The sequence below is a fragment of the Anopheles aquasalis genome, chromosome 3 (genome assembly GCF_943734665.1).
Source record: "Anopheles aquasalis chromosome 3, idAnoAquaMG_Q_19, whole genome shotgun sequence".
NCBI classification, from domain to species: domain Eukaryota; kingdom Metazoa; phylum Arthropoda; class Insecta; order Diptera; family Culicidae; genus Anopheles; species Anopheles aquasalis.
This window is the reverse complement of record NC_064878.1, coordinates 23,937,479-23,954,095: the sequence shown is the minus strand read 5'-3', so window position 1 is coordinate 23,954,095 and position 16,617 is coordinate 23,937,479. Positions and strand designations below refer to the sequence as shown.

Below are 16,617 nucleotides of genomic sequence, written 5' to 3'. Positions count from 1 at the left end.
TAGTTCGATAGCGAATGGTGGCTGCCCGGTGGGCTGCTCTAGCAAAGCTTCCACCGAACCAACGAACACGAACACACGGTGGCACTCTAATTGGATTGGGTATTATTTTTATCCCAACACCATTCGCGGACGCATTCGCGAATCGATCCTCGCCGCGAGCTACGCAACAATCATCACGCCATGCACTGGGACGCTGGCTGGAATGTTTGTGTGGCTCCCACCTTTACATAAACCTCGATTCCCTCGATCGATGCCCGGGATGGCGAACAGCAAACCCGGGGGGGGGGGGGGGGGGAAGGTTCTCCGTTCGGTGCGATAAGATAGCAACCGAGGTGAAGTGGTTAGTAAACCTATCCGATTTCATCGTTTGCTGTTGTGCTGGAGATAGATAGCTTCATGAAACAACATGGTGACTGTTTCAAGACGTCGGAAACTATTTCAGTATACCACCTGGAGAGTATTTGAGATCTTAATGGGGAATTTCTTTGATAATTGACCTAATGCACCAAGAGAGTTGGCGATGACGCTGATGACGAATCGTTATATCAAAGGGTGGAACGTTTCTCCTCAATGTCTAGTGTTCAAGTACCTTTTCCGCCCTAAAACACTTCAGATCATCAACAACTCACGACAGAAAACTAACTCACAGCAACGGTTTGGATACGGAAAACAACAAAATACTAAACTATGCCTGGAACATTCGAACGATTACTCAGTCCATACCCCATCCGAATGCTCATAATGATCGCCTTCTGTAATTCCGTGTTTGAAAATTACCTCATAAATTGTTGCTAAATCACCTAGAGAGAGTAGCGCGGAATGTTGAGTTGAGAACCAAAATACCACCAATCCCCCCTCGTTATCTATGCGTCAACCCATCGACATGTTGCGCAATCAAAAGTCCATTTTCACTAGACTCTATAAAAAAAGGCATCAAAACGATCTGTCTTTACCGGTATTAGACTCAGACGCTCGGCGATACATCACACGCCCACGGTCAGCAACATGAGAAGCGCAGTGTCCATATTCCTGCTCGCTACTTCGCTCGCCGTAGCGCTTGTCTTTGTTTTCGGTGATGCCGAAGCGGTGCAACCTAGTCCCCATATCGACGTTCCACCGGTGAGCCGTGAACTTGAGCTACAAAAGTTGCTGCAACGGATCGAGACCACCATCGCCCAGCACAAGGACCCGACCACGCTGCGAACAGCGCTGCTTGCCCATTTGAAGGAAATGCTCAGTGAGCTTCTCGACCAGCGACAAGCGAACCCCGTAGCTCCTGTGTGAGTCATCATTCGCAGCTAGTAAGTGTGTAAATATGTGTGACTGTGACGAAGGGTTGTTGACTTGTTGGAACCCTAATAATAAACGCCAAAAGAAGCTTTAAAAAAAACCTCCATTTCACGATCACGCTTTGTGTTAAACCCCTCATGTTCCGCCCGGAACATACACGTGTCACGTGCACCACGGGGCCGCGGGGACCATATGTGGGCCAGCTATTTACGTCTCGCCAACACTTTTCATTTCGTTTCTACATCCTTACTTACCTTGCACCGAAGAAAGGCTCATCGAGACGGTGTTGGCGGCGAACGCGAACAGTGTCGTCAGAAGACCGTGGCTTTCGCGCACTTTCCGGAGCATCGCCAGTACACTGAGGCCCCGGAGACCCTTCCAGCCACGTGCGACACCATGCGTTAGGGGGAGCATGAGCCGGATCAGCACCCCTAGGGCCACCCGGGCACGATTGTTGGGTGTGCTATGGGGGGGAAGGGATGAAAATCGATCTATTAATAGAACTGTCACTCAGCTGTCGATGCACTGAAAAGGATAGGCCATCGAATTGGCACCAAACTATCGGTTACTAACTGACCTACGCCGAGGTAATCCGTGAGCTAATTATGCTTTATAAAACCCGTACTAGACATTCTAAACTCTATAGCAAAAAGAGCTAAACGCGCTTTACTGATAAACGTACGCGCCTTGCGTTGTTGCCAAGCGCGCTAGGCTTCGCTCTAGCTGATAAGCCGCCTTCTATGCTTGCTTCACAGAAAGCAGCCATCTTGCCGCCGAGATTAGCGGTCGCACTGCTTATCGTGGGAATGCCAACACGATGCATGGTGATTGATTCGTTTTAAGCCCTAGCTTTGATTTAGCGCTTACTATCTGTCGCAAATGGATTGACCTCCAAGCGCTCGCTGAGTTCACGATATTTATGATAATGATAAAGCAACACGCATCAAGTAATGATATCCACTTACTCCACCACAACGGTCAGCTCAGTCGATTTGGCCATCAGCGGCAGCTGGCACTTGGGCGAGTCGCCTCCCACATCGTAGCTGTCCGCCGAGATGTTGCTGCTGCTCGAGAGCGTCAACGTCGTTAGCCGACGTTCCTGTGGCTCCTGGCCGCTCAGCATATCACAGAACGGTTCCCCATCCTGGGACCACAAGCCGGGAAGCTGTTCCATCGTTGGAATGATTTCACCGGACCGGCGCTCGTGCTCGTGAGATGACGGTTCAGATGCTGGCCACTAAACAGCAAGCAACCGGTACGGTACCGGAGTTTATCGGGCTTGGTTCACCAACATACGCAATGGTGCGCTGGCAACGTGTCTGTCTGTCTCTCGCGTCCGTGGTGTCGAATATCACGCCGCCAATTGACGCCACTTGTCGTTGCGGTTGCGGTGCCCAACACGATATCACTCTACTTAAGGTGCCACTTCATCCTCCGAGCGGTTTTTTGTTGCCAACGGAACAGCCGTACTTCAGATGTTGTTGGCGACCGGTCTGTCTGTGTTTTCAGGAAGACTGGCCACGCGCCTTAGCACGCCCTCTCAATCACGGGGCGCACCGTGTGCACTTGATTGAAGTTGATTGATCTGGAATGAATGCAAAACGTATGGAAAGATCATTAGTAAAAAGGGTTGGTACGGGTCAATTGGAGGCGTCCCCCAAGTACATCACGTGCACCAGGAGGGGATGGCGCGCCTCCACTTCTAAGCAGTTTAAAATCGTAAACTGCAAACTTCAAGATGGCAAGATGGCAAGGAACTAGGTTAATCTCTCCGCTAACGTCAACAAACAAAGCGCAGCGGCCCAGCTGTCTGTCTACTTGTTGCTCAGGAATCCTCTCATCATTATCATCCTCCTTCTCATCATCATCATCACCATCAACTAGCACTTTGTCAGCGGTTATTAGGTAACTGCCCAGCTGGAGGCGGGTGGCCGTAGGTGGCACATTATCAGATACCTCTCCCACAAGCTGATTAACATCGATCAGATGCGAATCAGCCGCGTGAGTCGAGTGTGACGGTGTGTTAGCACTTCGTGTTACTTGCGCTTAAAGATCAAGCTGATTTAGCGTTTAAAGGGGAACTGCAAGATAACCTAGTTTTCGCTTTAATTCATACGACTTATCGCGAGAGGAATCTTGATGGTGCAGTTGCTTGTTGCAAACTGGCTTTAAACACATTAGAAGACCCTATACTCACTCAAATGGCACTCAAAGCGACTTCGTCCTACCTCAACACTTCAACAAAGTCCACAGTAAAGTGGCGAAAGTTAATCAACCGAACAACTGAAGCCGTACTCCCCGATTTGACTACATTTGATTCGCTTCGCGATCCTACCATCAATCAGTGGATCAGGTTTTTGTGTAGGAAGATAAAACCGTTAACACACTACCGCTACCGGAACGCCGCGATTACGTGCAAGGACAAAGGACGCCCGGCCGACGATGAATCAATGCCGGTACAATTCGTTCCAACGACTTGCGCGCGCGCGCAATCTATGCAGGTGCAGGTCACCTTAGTTAGGCCCGGCGCTCAACGGAGCATCCGCTTCCGCTTGTACATGAAACATGCGGCGCTACGGTGGTCTGCGATTGAATAATTAGCAACGAGGGTGTTTTGTGTGCTGTGCTGCGGTCCGGTGAAGTTCCTTTTGTGATGCTAATGTTGCAGCACCTATCGTTTGTCAGGTCATTCGTTGTGCTTTCGTCAACCGTACGTCTTCACGCTTGAAGACACGCTTTTTTTTTTGTTTTGTCATTAGTCCTTCACTCTAAAGACACTCTAAAGAGTGTTAAGAGACGTGTGACCTCCCCTTGTCAGCACAACAAAAACGCAACAAAATTGATCGTGATTGACCTCCCCATCGAGGACATCAAACACCAGGATATCCTAACCGAGGCCGGCTGTCTTGGAAAACATGCTCGGTACACACCAATGCGGATAGTGATACCGATTGGTCTTCCTCGCAATGCCACCACCAGTGGAAGGGCCCCCTGACCCCCTCGAACGTTCGCGATCGATAGCGAGGCGAGCACCACCATCGCGTAGAGGAAACCAATTTTATGCAATTCGGGTCGGCCAACTCTCCACTTCGAATGGTGTGCAATGGCGTGTGCAGCTAACGTGGCGCGTCAGTGTTGTAATCGATTGGCTCGCGAGCTTCCCCAGGGCCTCCAGGTAAGTAGGGTAGGCCACAATCCGCTATCGGCCACGGGGTTTTTTGTGTGTTTGGCCTACCCACAGCTCCTCAAGTTTGTTGCACTTTCGACGGCACTGCTGACATGCATGCAATCGCAAAGTCCAAGGTCATCCCGAGCGAGAAAGAGAGTTAGTCATACGGAACGAGCGGTGCTTTATCTATCACAACAGCTGAAGATTGAGTGTGCTGGCTGTTCTGTATCACCGACACGCTGCAATGCTGCAAATGAGTTGCTCATCACAGGATGATTCATTAGTAGCACAGTTTAATGTTCACAAACTCTTCCTCTACTCACTGGTGAGATCAATTCTATTCAACTCTTGAGAATTCTGCAAACTGACTTGCAGTTTCCTCTCGGGGGCGTGCTTGTTATCTGCAAACGATACACACCGAGCACGTACCAATGGTAGCCTCATTCTGGGTGCTATACGCAGAGAGCTCAAAGTTCAACCCCGCAGAGCAACGTGACAAACACCACTACGCCACGGAGATCGCAGAGTAATCAGGAAGCCAGCCAGGCTGATCCCACTGCCGGCAGCTGTAAGCCAAGGCAGTAGAGTAAATTCTCAACATGCCCCAGCATTAAGTCACTGGTTTTGTTTGTCCGTAGATTGCGTGAGCCAGCGGCCAGCGGCTAGCGGCCAGCGTCTTATCAGCAGCGATAGTGTGTGCGGCGCAGATATTTCGCCGTTCAACTAGTAAAGACACTTCTCGTTCGTCTAGACCCCGGGGGCCATTGCCGTGATAATACAATTCCATGTTCTCTTATTGCTCTTGACTCAAACCTACACGCCAGCAGCAATCAAACGGTCGATCCAGCGGGATAGACCGACCAGTTGTTGGAGTGTTGGAGAGAAACCGAACGAGAGAACGGGACCACTGACGTTGGAAGTCACGTTTCCTAGCCTGTTCTCATAGAGATCGTAACCTGAATCGTGCTCCGGCTTCTCAAGCAACGACGACGACGAGGAGGAACCTAGAGAACACCGGCAGCGAACCAATGATTCTAGGCATCCGATCTGACAGCGCGCAATCGGCACACGGCACCCACCACCAGTCGGTCCACATTTGCATACGGAATAAATTATCCCGCGCCATCCACGGTACACTTGGCAGCCGTGAGCACGAAACAGCAAAGATCCGTTTACTTTTATTTCAAAAGAGAGAAGATTGTTTGAAACGACGCGATGTCACTTATCATCGGCCATGCGGATGAGTTGGCTAAGTTTTGCGATTTAATCACACGTTGTCGTTGTCTCTCGACGATAAAGAAAAGCAACATAAGTTCGGCCACTAGTCAAGTTGACGGTTGCAAGTGAAAACGATGATTTGCAGCAAACGATCGGAGGCTGGAGAGGAAGGAAAGGCAAACCGCGTACCTGTCGCGCAGGTGCATTCACACGAGTGGTCCGTACTTTGAGACGCTAATGACCACGTTTGTGTCCGGCCGGGCCGGGCTTTCGATTAATAAATGGTTTCAAGACGGACAGGATCCGCTAAGGGGCGCCCGCGTGTGCGATCAAACCAACCAGATGCCAACTTTCCAAACGCTCCGTTGAAGGGGCCATTTTCAGACGGTGGCTGCTCCTGCCATGCCGGGTGCGCAAATTCTGGAACACTGTTCGTGTTATCGTGTAATCGTGTTCCCGCCAAATTGGGTAATTAAATGTGTGCCATTCTTTGCGTGCTTCATAAAACGACGTCAATGGAGTGGTGCGATGATAAGCGGCCACATTTGTGGTGGGCCTCCATCCACACGATTTGGGAGCAGATGATTAGCCGTAGGAAAGTGTCGGCAATGGTCGGTATTGTATTCATTGCCACGCTGACCCGAGCTGACCCGGAGAATGGCTGACCAGATAAGAAGGTGATCTCTTGTGATCCTTTTTGGTTGTGAGATTAGCTGTCCGGCCGTTGGAGTACGTTATCTGCGCACACCAGATGTTCGTCAGAGAAAACAAACTTCTTCCCTTGTTACTAGCGTTGTTACCATCAATTAGCTTAATATTATCGCTCTCAACTGTTCGCCTATCACGCTTGCCTTATAGATCGAGCTTAAGCCGTAAGGACGAAATAATAGAAATAGAATGGATCTATGTCAGCGAAAGTTCACTGAACTCTCCGTCGAGCCCAGGGCCGTCAACCGTTTTGCGGCTGTCTCGGTGCCAGTGCCAGTGAATGGCCGCTTTGACTTTTTTTTTCCCCCCCGTTCGCGAGACACATTCTCGGCGGCCATAGCCCACCGGCCACCGCTATCGGGCATCGTAGCTCGGGCTGCTCCGGCTTATCACCACGAAGAAGAACCTGTTGTAGAGCCTCGGAGCACGGGAAAGAGAAAGAAGACACTGTGACTGCTTCACACAGTCACAGATGGGGATTGGTGTGGAAAAAGAACCACCCGCTGTCATATTCTCAGCGACGTTCTTATTTACCGAGCAGTTTAGTGTGTTTAGCATCGTCTGGCGGTTCCGTTCCGCACTCTGCCTGCTGACTGCTGAGCGACACTAGCAGCCCATTGTTTAATTTTAGATTCGCCTAACACCTTGTAGAGACATTAGTGGTGGCCAGTGTTGTGCTAGGTCCATTTTTGAACTATTTTCACGCTGCCAAACAGCGTAATAAGATGTCGGTAAACGGGGGGCTGAGAGATGCCAGCGGATGACACTCTTTGGATCGGTGTCTGTTATTCGCTCATAACTGGTGCGAGGAGTTCACTCGACACCATTAGTGGCATTTTCGTTGTACTAACCAACTATAGAGCCCTCATTTTCCCTGATTCAACTTTATAGTTACTGTTACTCGGGTTTTTTTCACCGCTTTCCGCCACAACTGCTCATTTGTTGCGCACAATCACAAATGGTACGCCATATAACGATTTATTGAGCCAAATGCCAACATGCGCGCCGTCGTGTCGGCCATCTTTCGCCTGCCTGCTATGATGCCGATGATCGATGGCAGTCCGCGCCCGCTTCGCTTTCGATTGCGCCACACACGCCCAGAAGAGGCCGAAATATGATGTCAATCCCTGTAATTGTTCACCTTGAAACGCGTTTCACCTAGTCTCTTCCTTGTCTTCGCTGCTTCAGCCGGACAACGAAGATCACCTCTTGAACTGTGCGCGATCATAGATTGCGCGATTCACTCCGACATTAAAACACACACCTTCACTTTTGGCGCCTTCTTGCCGCCCCAAAAAAAAAAAAATCAAACACATACACCAAACGTTGGCGGCTGGTTGGCGCGGTTCGGTTACCAAAATGTCGTCCGCAAACGCTAATCCTTTTCGCCGCGAACTGTTGCTCAACGGTCCCGCGACCGCGACAAGGGAATTGTGCGTAGCGTGCTGTTGGATCTGCTCGCCTATGAGCCCCCGCGTCGTCCCCTAATGCCGTCCAACCGGACCCAAATCACACACAATGGCGGGTGGCCCCCTTTTTTATTTTTTATTTATATTTATTCGGCTTCGTTCAGCAACGCACACCTACGATCGGTGTATTTGTGGTGTAGTATGGCAGACGCGGAAACCAACACACGTGCCACTGTCGATTGTGTCGGTTGGCTAGCGTTCTAGCGCCCGCCAAGCCAGATGGTCCGGAAGGTTGACAAACAACGGCGAGCGTTCCAATCAATGATCTATGCTGCCAACACTTGCTGATCGCACTAGCACACACGCTCGCAGGAGCAAAAAAAAACACTCACCCCGAACGCACTTTCCGGTACACTGTATTCTTCAGTTCGACGACGCCATAAGCAACCACGTGGCCCCCGGGGTGTCTTTGAATTTGAAGATTCCGAAAAGACGCGCGCTCGCTCTGCTCTCAAGGTCACCAGCACGGACCGCGGTGCGTGGCGTTGTTCCGTAGAGAGAGAAAAAAAAGTAAAAGTAGCCACTAACGTGATCGTGATGATGATTGGTTCTGTGAGTGGAACCTCGCGATAGCGACAAATGCCTGCACTGCGTTCACGCAGCACGCTGCAGCGGTCTTGGCGGAGCAGCGCGGCTTTGTGATGGCACACGACACTTGCGCTCGGCGCACACGACTCCACGAAACTGATGGTGGCCACACGAAGCGCCAGCGCGACGACGATGGGAACGATGGGTTTTCGAATCGACGACGGAGAGTGGCCCCTGGTTCACTCACACACGCGAATCGGATCGGTCCGCGGGGGGGAGGGGGTGCGAAACACCCCTTATGTCTTGTCAATTACACTGCCCGGCGAGTGATTCGGTTTAACTGCGGCTGGTGTTTATTTAGATTAGTTTTTAAAATTTCAGATTCTATTTTATTAAACTGAAAATTGAAATAGTTTTTTGATTGAAGGTATTTACATTATTTGTGATTTTTTTAAATATTTTTTCATGAATCATGATCCTTTCAAGCGGGTTGTGTAAAAAATTGGGATTAATTGAAGTAAAATTTACAAATTTATAGATTTTTAAAAATCCGTGCTACTTTGAAGAGCGTTTCAAGATCCCAAAACCAATGTTTTCAAAGATGGTGCCCATCGTAGCATAAAAACTACTGGACCAACCGATATGAAATTTTAAACACATTAGCTGTGCACTGTTTTCTAGGTAGCCTCGTCGAGTTTTCATAAAAAATGATGATACCGTTTTTTTTAAATTATGTAATTTTTTATAAGGTTGAATCGTTGGATGAAGTTTTTACCAAATCGTCCACAATATACGACCAAATATACTTAAAAATATGGAGTTTATTATGGCATTTGCAAAAACATGTATAGGTAGATAGTTTTCTGCAAACAAATCGTCAAACCGTTTTTGGTCCGAATCAAAAGACTTGCTCGTTTAAGCGACGAACCCGGTTTGATAAATTTTTTAACTTAAAAAATCTGCCAAAAATAGAAAAATGCGAAATTCAACAAAAAATTAACTAGGCTACCTGGATAAACTTATTACCTATCTGATGAATATACTTCAAATGATCTAGCACGCGGCTAGGACTTGCACCGGAAAAAGAACGGAAAAAGACGCACCTTCATAAATTTGATGCCATGGATGTAGTTTTTAATCAATCTTCCCCAAACTACAATCAAATATTCTTGAAAAGATGTAGCTTAACATGGCATTAACTTGAAAAAAAATAAAATAAATGGTTTCTTCACAAAAATTGTCAATCGTGTGCCTGTTTTAGAACCGAAATCTTCAAAGATGAAACTTTTTTATCAGTATTTTTAATCAGTACACATGATATTTTGGAGACATGTTAATTTTTTTAATTTGAACTGATTTATGATTAAAACATTTTTTTCTCACCCCTTACACTTAAGGAAAAATAAAACAAATGACTGACTAATTCGGAAATTATCTTTACTGCTCCAAAACACCATTTCACTCACTGCACACTGCCCGCTATTTATGCTGATATCCGAAAAGATTTCAAGTCCTTCGAGCACGCCACCAACAAACACGATGTGAGTTTGCAATATAGCAACAACGACTACAACACGATACACAAACGATGCCACATTTAGAATAGTTGCAAATTGGGGAACGAATATTGCGTCGCTATCCATCGGATTATTCGCGCGCACGTGAGGTTGGTCAGGGTACGGTGAACTGTCCGTAAAAGAGAATACGAAACGTGGCAGTGACGCAGTGAGGCTCACGTTTCACGGGAGGGAAAGTATTACGCAAAACCTCACCCTCTTAAGGACATCGTTCACTTTTGCGTTGTGTGCACGGCGTTGTGACCACGCCGTTACGGAACTGATTCAATAATAATCGTCTTTCTAGACGAATCTGTGAAGCAATGAATTTGTCTATAAAACAATTTCACTGACTAACTGTTCTATTACTAAAATCACTTCGAAAGGGAGTCGAAAAGGAAATGAAAACGGAAAATCTATCTTTGAATCGGCAGGAACGAATTGCGCCCCAAAGTATGTGCCACGCGCTGAAAAAAAAAATGAAAATGAAAACACCATTCCCCCTAGAGACTGCCAGGTTGATAATTACATTAATGAATTTTTAAAATGTTTTTTTATTGAACTATCCAGTTATGGGGTTTCAAAATTCAAAATCGGTTTGCATAGACAAATAAAAGAAATATAAAAAAAAACTGAGAAAATAACTGATTCAACGAATATCAAACTATTTTTAAAAGAAACAAACCATAAGTACGCAGATGATATGTTTAATTAAGTATTTCAAAGGTTGTCCAGCAACCTTATGATGGAAACCACCGATTCAATCAGCTGTTTCAAGTACCTCAAAGCTCTACCATCTCTTACATAAGCTACACTTAGTCATTTCACTTGACACTTAAAACCCATTCCCCATATTGCTTCGCACTTGAAATAGTAATTGTTCGAGTGCTTCAAACAACAACCTACCATCGGCCACAGACGGTACCATTCATTGTTGTCTTGCTAATAAATGCCAAGAATCCCCACGCAAAACGATGCCACAAATCGCGTGTAGTACATGTGTTTTCGCTTATCGGGCACATGGTCACCTGTTCCAATTTGAAATGATTAGTAGCAGCGGCACTCATCTACCCCGGCCCATATCAAACGATTAAACTGTAGTAAATCAAAGAAGGAAGGGCGTAAAACGATTTACCGACGTCAGCAATTCCGTTTTAAATCAATAGACTTGCTACGTTCAGATTTGGCAGATGGCCAGTCACTCGGTTGAACTCGTTCACCTCACAAGCGTACGAGTAGCCCCGAGCCAGGTTCTCGCGATCCCAGTTGATCCAACCGATCCGCGAGCTTACGTCCGTACAGAAGATATAATCCCGGCGGATCTCCTCCAGCGAAATGTGCACATTGTTGACACCGATCAGCACGATGCCCGAGTTCTGGGCCTCGTTGTGCAGAATCTTGTAGTACACCTTGGGGGCCTGCAACCGTGCCCGGCCGTTGGGATCAAAGTCGAGGAAAATTTCATGATGATCTCCATTCGCATCGGCCAGCGTCTGTACCCCGTACGTTCCACCGTACACACGGACGTTGATGTTTCGCGAGGCAACGAACGACTTGGCCGAATTCTCGATACGCTCCCAGTTACCGGCGTTAAAGTTCTGCCACTGGGGCGCCGCATTCAGGAACCAGAACGTAGCGTTCTGCTGTGGAGCGTACACAAAGTCTGCCCGGGCTGCGATGTGTCCACGGGCCATATAGATACCGTTGGCCGTCGTTTGGACAAGTTCATCCGCACGAGCCTGTGAGCTTAGGATCGTAGCGATCGTTTCCCGCTGCATGTTGACCGTGTAGAGCGTGTTCACGTTGACGCCGGGGTAAAAGTTACCTTGAATCCACCCTGGACGAGCGACACCCGTCTGGAAGCCAGCGTTCGCCGGTGTAAACTCGTGCACTATGTAGTGGTTGTGGTACGTCACCTCATCGTGGCACACGTCCATCACCTTCGGGAACCGGTCACCGAGCTCGAACCCAACCTCAACGATAGTCGCATCGTTATAGCATCGACGCTCGGTACGGCGGGCCACACTGCGCCAGTTTGCCGTACAGCTGAACTGTTCGAACACGTACATCTTGCTGTCATAGTTGAACTGCGTATCGATCACACAAGCCGCAATGATGGAGTTCTTCTCGGGATACAACTCAAAGCCAGCGGAACAAGCAAGCTCCACGGTTTCACCGGGGTACAGCGTCAGGATACCGCTGCTGGTCAACGGGTACCGGAAGTTCGACGATCCGGGAATCAGAATCAGTGGTTGAAGGGCCGGAAGATCACCGTTCAAGCGGATCGAACAGCCGGTAGCTAGTAGGAGAGTCACACCATCAATCAACATCAATAAGCGACACACGTTCTGCTGGCAACTTACCGTAACCTCCAATCAGTGGCACATCCTCCGGAATGTCCTCCTCAAGCAGAACATCCTGGTGAACTCTTGGTGGGATATCGCGAGCTCCCACAAACACTGCTAGCAGTAGCAGAGCAGAGACCACAGCGAACTTCATCGTCAGGCTCGTCGATTGACCACCGAGCGAGTGGTGTGTCCGTTTTTATAGCTTCATCGTGATACTACAGGCTGGTGGACCGATAAGAGCTGAGCGCGTACCCACACTACCCGCCCATTGTACGCGTGACTTCGTGACGCTTGGTTCACAGTACTAACCCCTGCCAGGTTTGGTTCATTGAAGTGATTTGGTTTCGCTTTTCTTTTTAACAATACGATAAGATTATACCCGCTGGATCTTAATAGCAAATCATCGTCTGCAGACTTAGTACGTGGTTGTTCCAATTTATGGTACCGAACGGTTGCAAAGAGCAAAATTGTTTAGTTACCTTATGTAGCTTAGACGATAAATTGGCTGTAAATCTTCGAGAACACGATTTTCAACCGTGCAGACAGACACCTGGGCGAATCCGGTTAAAACCAATTCAACGGCTAGACAGGTGACGCGATAAACAAAAGACGAAATCAATCGGCTCCTGGAAATTCCGAATCACATACAGCGCACGAAAAGTGCACGGAAGGTTCAGGTTAAGGATCAGGCATAGACCAGCCAAGCGCTTCCGCTAGGGACGCTTATCAATTCCGCGCAGGGCCCGATGGCACGATGGGGGGTGTGTTCCGCTACCGCCTACTGATGTTATCGGCACTTATCGTCCTATAAAAGACGCCCCACCTGGCACACGATTGTCGCACATTGGCAAAACGGTTTCAGTATGAAGGGTCCACTGTGTTTGGTGGTAGCACTGCTCAGCGCCAGTTCGCTGGTGAACGCTCGTGACCTGCGTCATGAGATTCCCGCCGAGGTACCGGATGTACACCTTGGTGCCGGGTTTGGTAAGTAGTAAGGGCCACAGTCCAGGATCCAGTAATTGCTGGAATATTGGGGGGCTTATTGATTTCTTTTCTTCTTCGTCACAGCCACGGCATGTTCGGTCCGCATGACGGGCGATCTGCCACGTCCGCAGCCTCTGATCCTTCAGCCAGGTACCGATCAGTTCCGCTATCCCGCCACCGACAATGGCCTGTTGCAGCTGAATGCTGGTGAAACGCTGGAGCTAGCCTGCCAGCAAGGGTTCGCTCTGTTCCCGGGGAAAAACACCATCACCGTTTCGTGCGTTCTGAACGATCAGTTCAACTACGACAGCCAGATGTACCCGTTCCGTGACTTTGCTTGCACGGAAAACTGGCTCAGCACGGCCCGTCGTACGGCGCAGCGGTGCTTTAACGGTGCTACGATCGTCCAGATCGGGTTCCAGCTCGGTGGCCGGTTTCCCAGCTTCCTGGAGGTGTGCCACGATGAGGTGACGTTCGATAATCATTACGTGGTGCACGAGTTCATCCCGGCAAATGCAGGCTTCCAGACGGGTGTACCACGTCCCGGTTGGTACCAGGGAGATTTCTACCCGGGCATTAACGTCAACGGACTGTACACGGTCAATACGCAGCGTGCCACGATCGCTACGATCCTGAACTCACAGGCTCGTGCCGATGAGCTGGTGCAGGGTACGGTGAATGACATTTTCATGGCTCGCGGTCATATTGCGGCACGGTCGGACTTTATCTACGGTACGCAGCAGAACGGTACGTTCTGGTTCCTGAACGCTTCGCCCCAGTGGCAGACCTTTAACGCTGGTAACTGGGAGCGTATCGAGGCTTCGGTCAAGCGATTCGTCGCATCGCGCAACATTCGAGTGCGAGTGTACGGTGGAACGTACGGGGTACAGACGCAGGCCGATGGTAACGGTGATCATCGTCAGATCTTCCTCGACTTTAACGCGAACGGACGTACGCGGCTGCGGGCACCGATGGTGTACTACAAGATTCTGCACAACGAGGCCCAGAACTCGGGCATCGTGCTGATCGGTGTCAACAATGTGCACATTTCGCTGGAGGAGATCCGTCGGGATTATATCTTCTGTACGGATGTAAGCTCGCGGATCGGTTGGATCAACTGGGAGAGGGAGAACCTTTTGCTCGGCTACTCGTACGCCTGTGAGGTGAACGAGTTCAATCGGGTGACTGGCCATCTGCCGAACCTGAACGTCGCCAGCTTACTGATCTAGGGGGGGGGGGGGGGGTCCGATATAGCCAAGAGAATAAAGCTTTCGCATGTCTGAGTATTATCGCCAAAAACGTTGTCGATTGCGAGGTCGATTGTATGCGGTATCGCCGAGGGAGTCTATCTCGTCGATAAGCCAATGACATTAATTGGTTTTCGATTACCCATCGAATGTCTCAGAATGAATAGGCTTATCTCCCGGAGACATACTACGCCAGGTAGTTAAAGGTTGATAGAAGACGAACCGGATCGTTAGTTCCAATCCAGTCGCGGCGCTCCCAAGATACAATGTCGCTCTCCCTGAAAATCCTCGCAGCGGTGTATCTGCTGAGCTGCGTCGCCGGTTCGTTCACTGTTCTAGCACGAACAGCCCCATCTGAAGCGGAAGTTGTGCCATTCGGTACGTACCATACGCTGGCCTCCGGGGCGGTGGTGTGTCGTGAATTGTGTAACCGATTTTTTGTCTTTCCCAAGCGGTTTCCTGTAGTGTGAACTTTACGGCACTTCCCGGACCGGAACAACCGCTGATACTGATCCCTAAGACGGAGAAATTTTACTATCCCGTTGATGAAACGCGCAAAATTGAGTTCACGAAGGGACAATCCGTTGAGCTGGTTTGCCGCGATGGGTTCAAGGTGTTCCCCACGATTCGGGAGATCACCGTCGAGTGTGATTCCGGCGACCAGTTCCTGTACGGTGGAACGCCCTACACGTTCTCGGATCTTTCCTGTACCAACTACTGGTTGAGCTCGGCAAGAGTGACGCAACAGCGATGCTTCAACGATTCCGTCGTCGTACAGGTTGGCTTTAATCTGGCCAGTTCCAACCGATGGGTGAACGTGTTCGACGTGTGCTACGATGAGAAGCTGTACCATACGCACTACGTACTGCACAAGATGACCCGCGCCAACGGTGGCTACCAGTCGGGGAATCCACGCCCCGGGTGGTTCCAGGGTGACTTTTATCAGGAAGTGAACATTAACACCCTGTACACCGTAAACAAACAGCGGGAAACGCTTGCCATCATTCTCGGCTCACAGGCTCGTGCGGATGAGCTGGTGCAGACGACGGCCAACGGTATCTATATGGCTCGTGGACACATCGCGGCACGCGCCGATTTCGTGTACGGAACGGAGCAGAACGCTACGTTTTGGTTCCTGAATGCGGCGCCCCAGTGGCAGAACTTTAACGGTGTGAACTGGGAGCGAGTTGAGTCGTCCATTCGGGACTTTGCGGGCGGTCGGGATCTCGAGCTAACCGTGTACAGTGGGACGTACGGTGTACAGAAGCTGGCCGACGGTAATGGGGACTATCGGGAGGTGATGCTCGATTTCGATGCAAACGAGGGTAGGCAGCGTGTTCCGGCACCGGCCCTGTACTACAAGATCTTGCACGATGAGCGCAACAACGCCGGGATTGCGATCATCGGTGTGAACAACGTGCACATCCCGATTGAGATCGTGCTGCGGGATTACGTGGTGTGCGACGATATCGGCGATAAGGTGGAGTGGATCGATTGGCAGCGCAAGAACCTTACCATCGGGTACTGCTATGCGTGCGAGGTGAACCAATTCAATGCCGCCATCGGTAAACCACATCCACAGCTGAACGTGGAGCGTTTGCTAACGGGTGGTGCGGCACAAACGGTGGCCCTGTCGTTGGGTGCACTGTTGGCTGCGTTGCTGATGCTGCACGGGGGTCTGTTTGCGAGCAGATAGAGGCCGCCGCCGCCACCGCCCGACACATGCCACTTCCGATTGACGTCATTGACGCACGCGACACTGCATCGGATAGTGAGCCAAGGTGGTCGCTGGGAGTGGCCAAGCTAGTGCAAAGGTTTACCGAAAGTATTCAAGATGTGGATAATAAAAACATTCCATTTCAGACACGATGCCCTAATTCACAGTCATTTTTGTTACAGTTTCAAGTGTGTTAATGAAGAAAGAAGAATTCTTCTCTTTCAAACAACAGCGAGGCCACTATCTCGGTGTTGTCCTCGTCGGTGAATTAAGACCGCAGTCCTACAACCCGATCGCACAAAGTGTGTTGCCAGGTTTGTGTGCTACAGATAACTTAGACACGGCCAACAATTAGAAAACAAACGCAATAGACGTTCCACCCT

The 16,617-nt window shown here is 49.5% G+C and overlaps 3 protein-coding genes across 5 annotated transcripts in view; 1 reads left to right on the top strand and 2 right to left on the bottom strand.

Annotated features, from left to right (window-relative positions):
• Positions 1-8,526, bottom strand: part of LOC126578684 (uncharacterized) — an 11,041-nt gene extending 2,515 nt beyond the window's left edge. Inside the window, exons 1-3 of one of the 3 annotated variants that reach the window (XM_050241504.1) lie at positions 8,187-8,526; positions 2,256-2,875; positions 1,545-1,753 (exon numbers count right to left, since the gene is read on the bottom strand). In XM_050241504.1, the coding sequence (XP_050097461.1) occupies positions 1,545-1,753; positions 2,256-2,464 (418 nt within the window). In that variant the 5' untranslated portion in view covers positions 2,465-2,875; positions 8,187-8,526. The other 2 variants (XM_050241505.1, XM_050241506.1) reach the window with 2 other exon arrangements.
• Positions 8,527-10,579: 2,053 nt separating this feature from the next.
• LOC126577478 (uncharacterized) lies at positions 10,580-12,476 on the bottom strand. The gene is made up of 2 exons (XM_050239137.1): positions 12,302-12,476; positions 10,580-12,237 (listed from the first exon to the last, which is right to left on the bottom strand). The coding sequence occupies exons 1-2, from the start codon at positions 12,435-12,437 to the stop codon at positions 11,093-11,095; spliced, it is 1,281 nt and encodes a 426-aa protein (XP_050095094.1). The 5' UTR covers positions 12,438-12,476; the 3' UTR covers positions 10,580-11,092.
• Positions 12,477-13,044: 568 nt separating this feature from the next.
• LOC126574394 (uncharacterized) lies at positions 13,045-16,394 on the top strand. Its single transcript, XM_050234581.1, has 4 exons — positions 13,045-13,270; positions 13,355-14,497; positions 14,752-14,895; positions 14,970-16,394. The coding sequence occupies exons 1-4, from the start codon at positions 13,150-13,152 to the stop codon at positions 16,211-16,213; spliced, it is 2,652 nt and encodes an 883-aa protein (XP_050090538.1). The 5' UTR covers positions 13,045-13,149; the 3' UTR covers positions 16,214-16,394.
• The last annotated feature ends 223 nt before the right edge of the window (positions 16,395-16,617 follow it).

Excerpts from the sequence above, each read along its gene's own strand:
- LOC126577478 (XM_050239137.1), bottom strand. The coding sequence starts at position 12,437 with ATGAAGTTCGCTGTGGTCTCTGCTCTGCTACTGCTAGCAGTGTTTGTG. Across the intron at positions 12,238-12,301 it reads GCCACTGATTGGAGGTTACG|CTACCGGCTGTTCGATCCGC; the intron begins GTAAGTTGCCAG and ends CTCTCCTACTAG.
- LOC126574394 (XM_050234581.1), top strand. The coding sequence starts at position 13,150 with ATGAAGGGTCCACTGTGTTTGGTGGTAGCACTGCTCAGCGCCAGTTCG. Across the intron at positions 14,498-14,751 it reads CGTCGCCAGCTTACTGATCT|TTCCAATCCAGTCGCGGCGC; the intron begins AGGGGGGGGGGG and ends CCGGATCGTTAG. Across the intron at positions 14,896-14,969 it reads AGCGGAAGTTGTGCCATTCG|CGGTTTCCTGTAGTGTGAAC; the intron begins GTACGTACCATA and ends GTCTTTCCCAAG.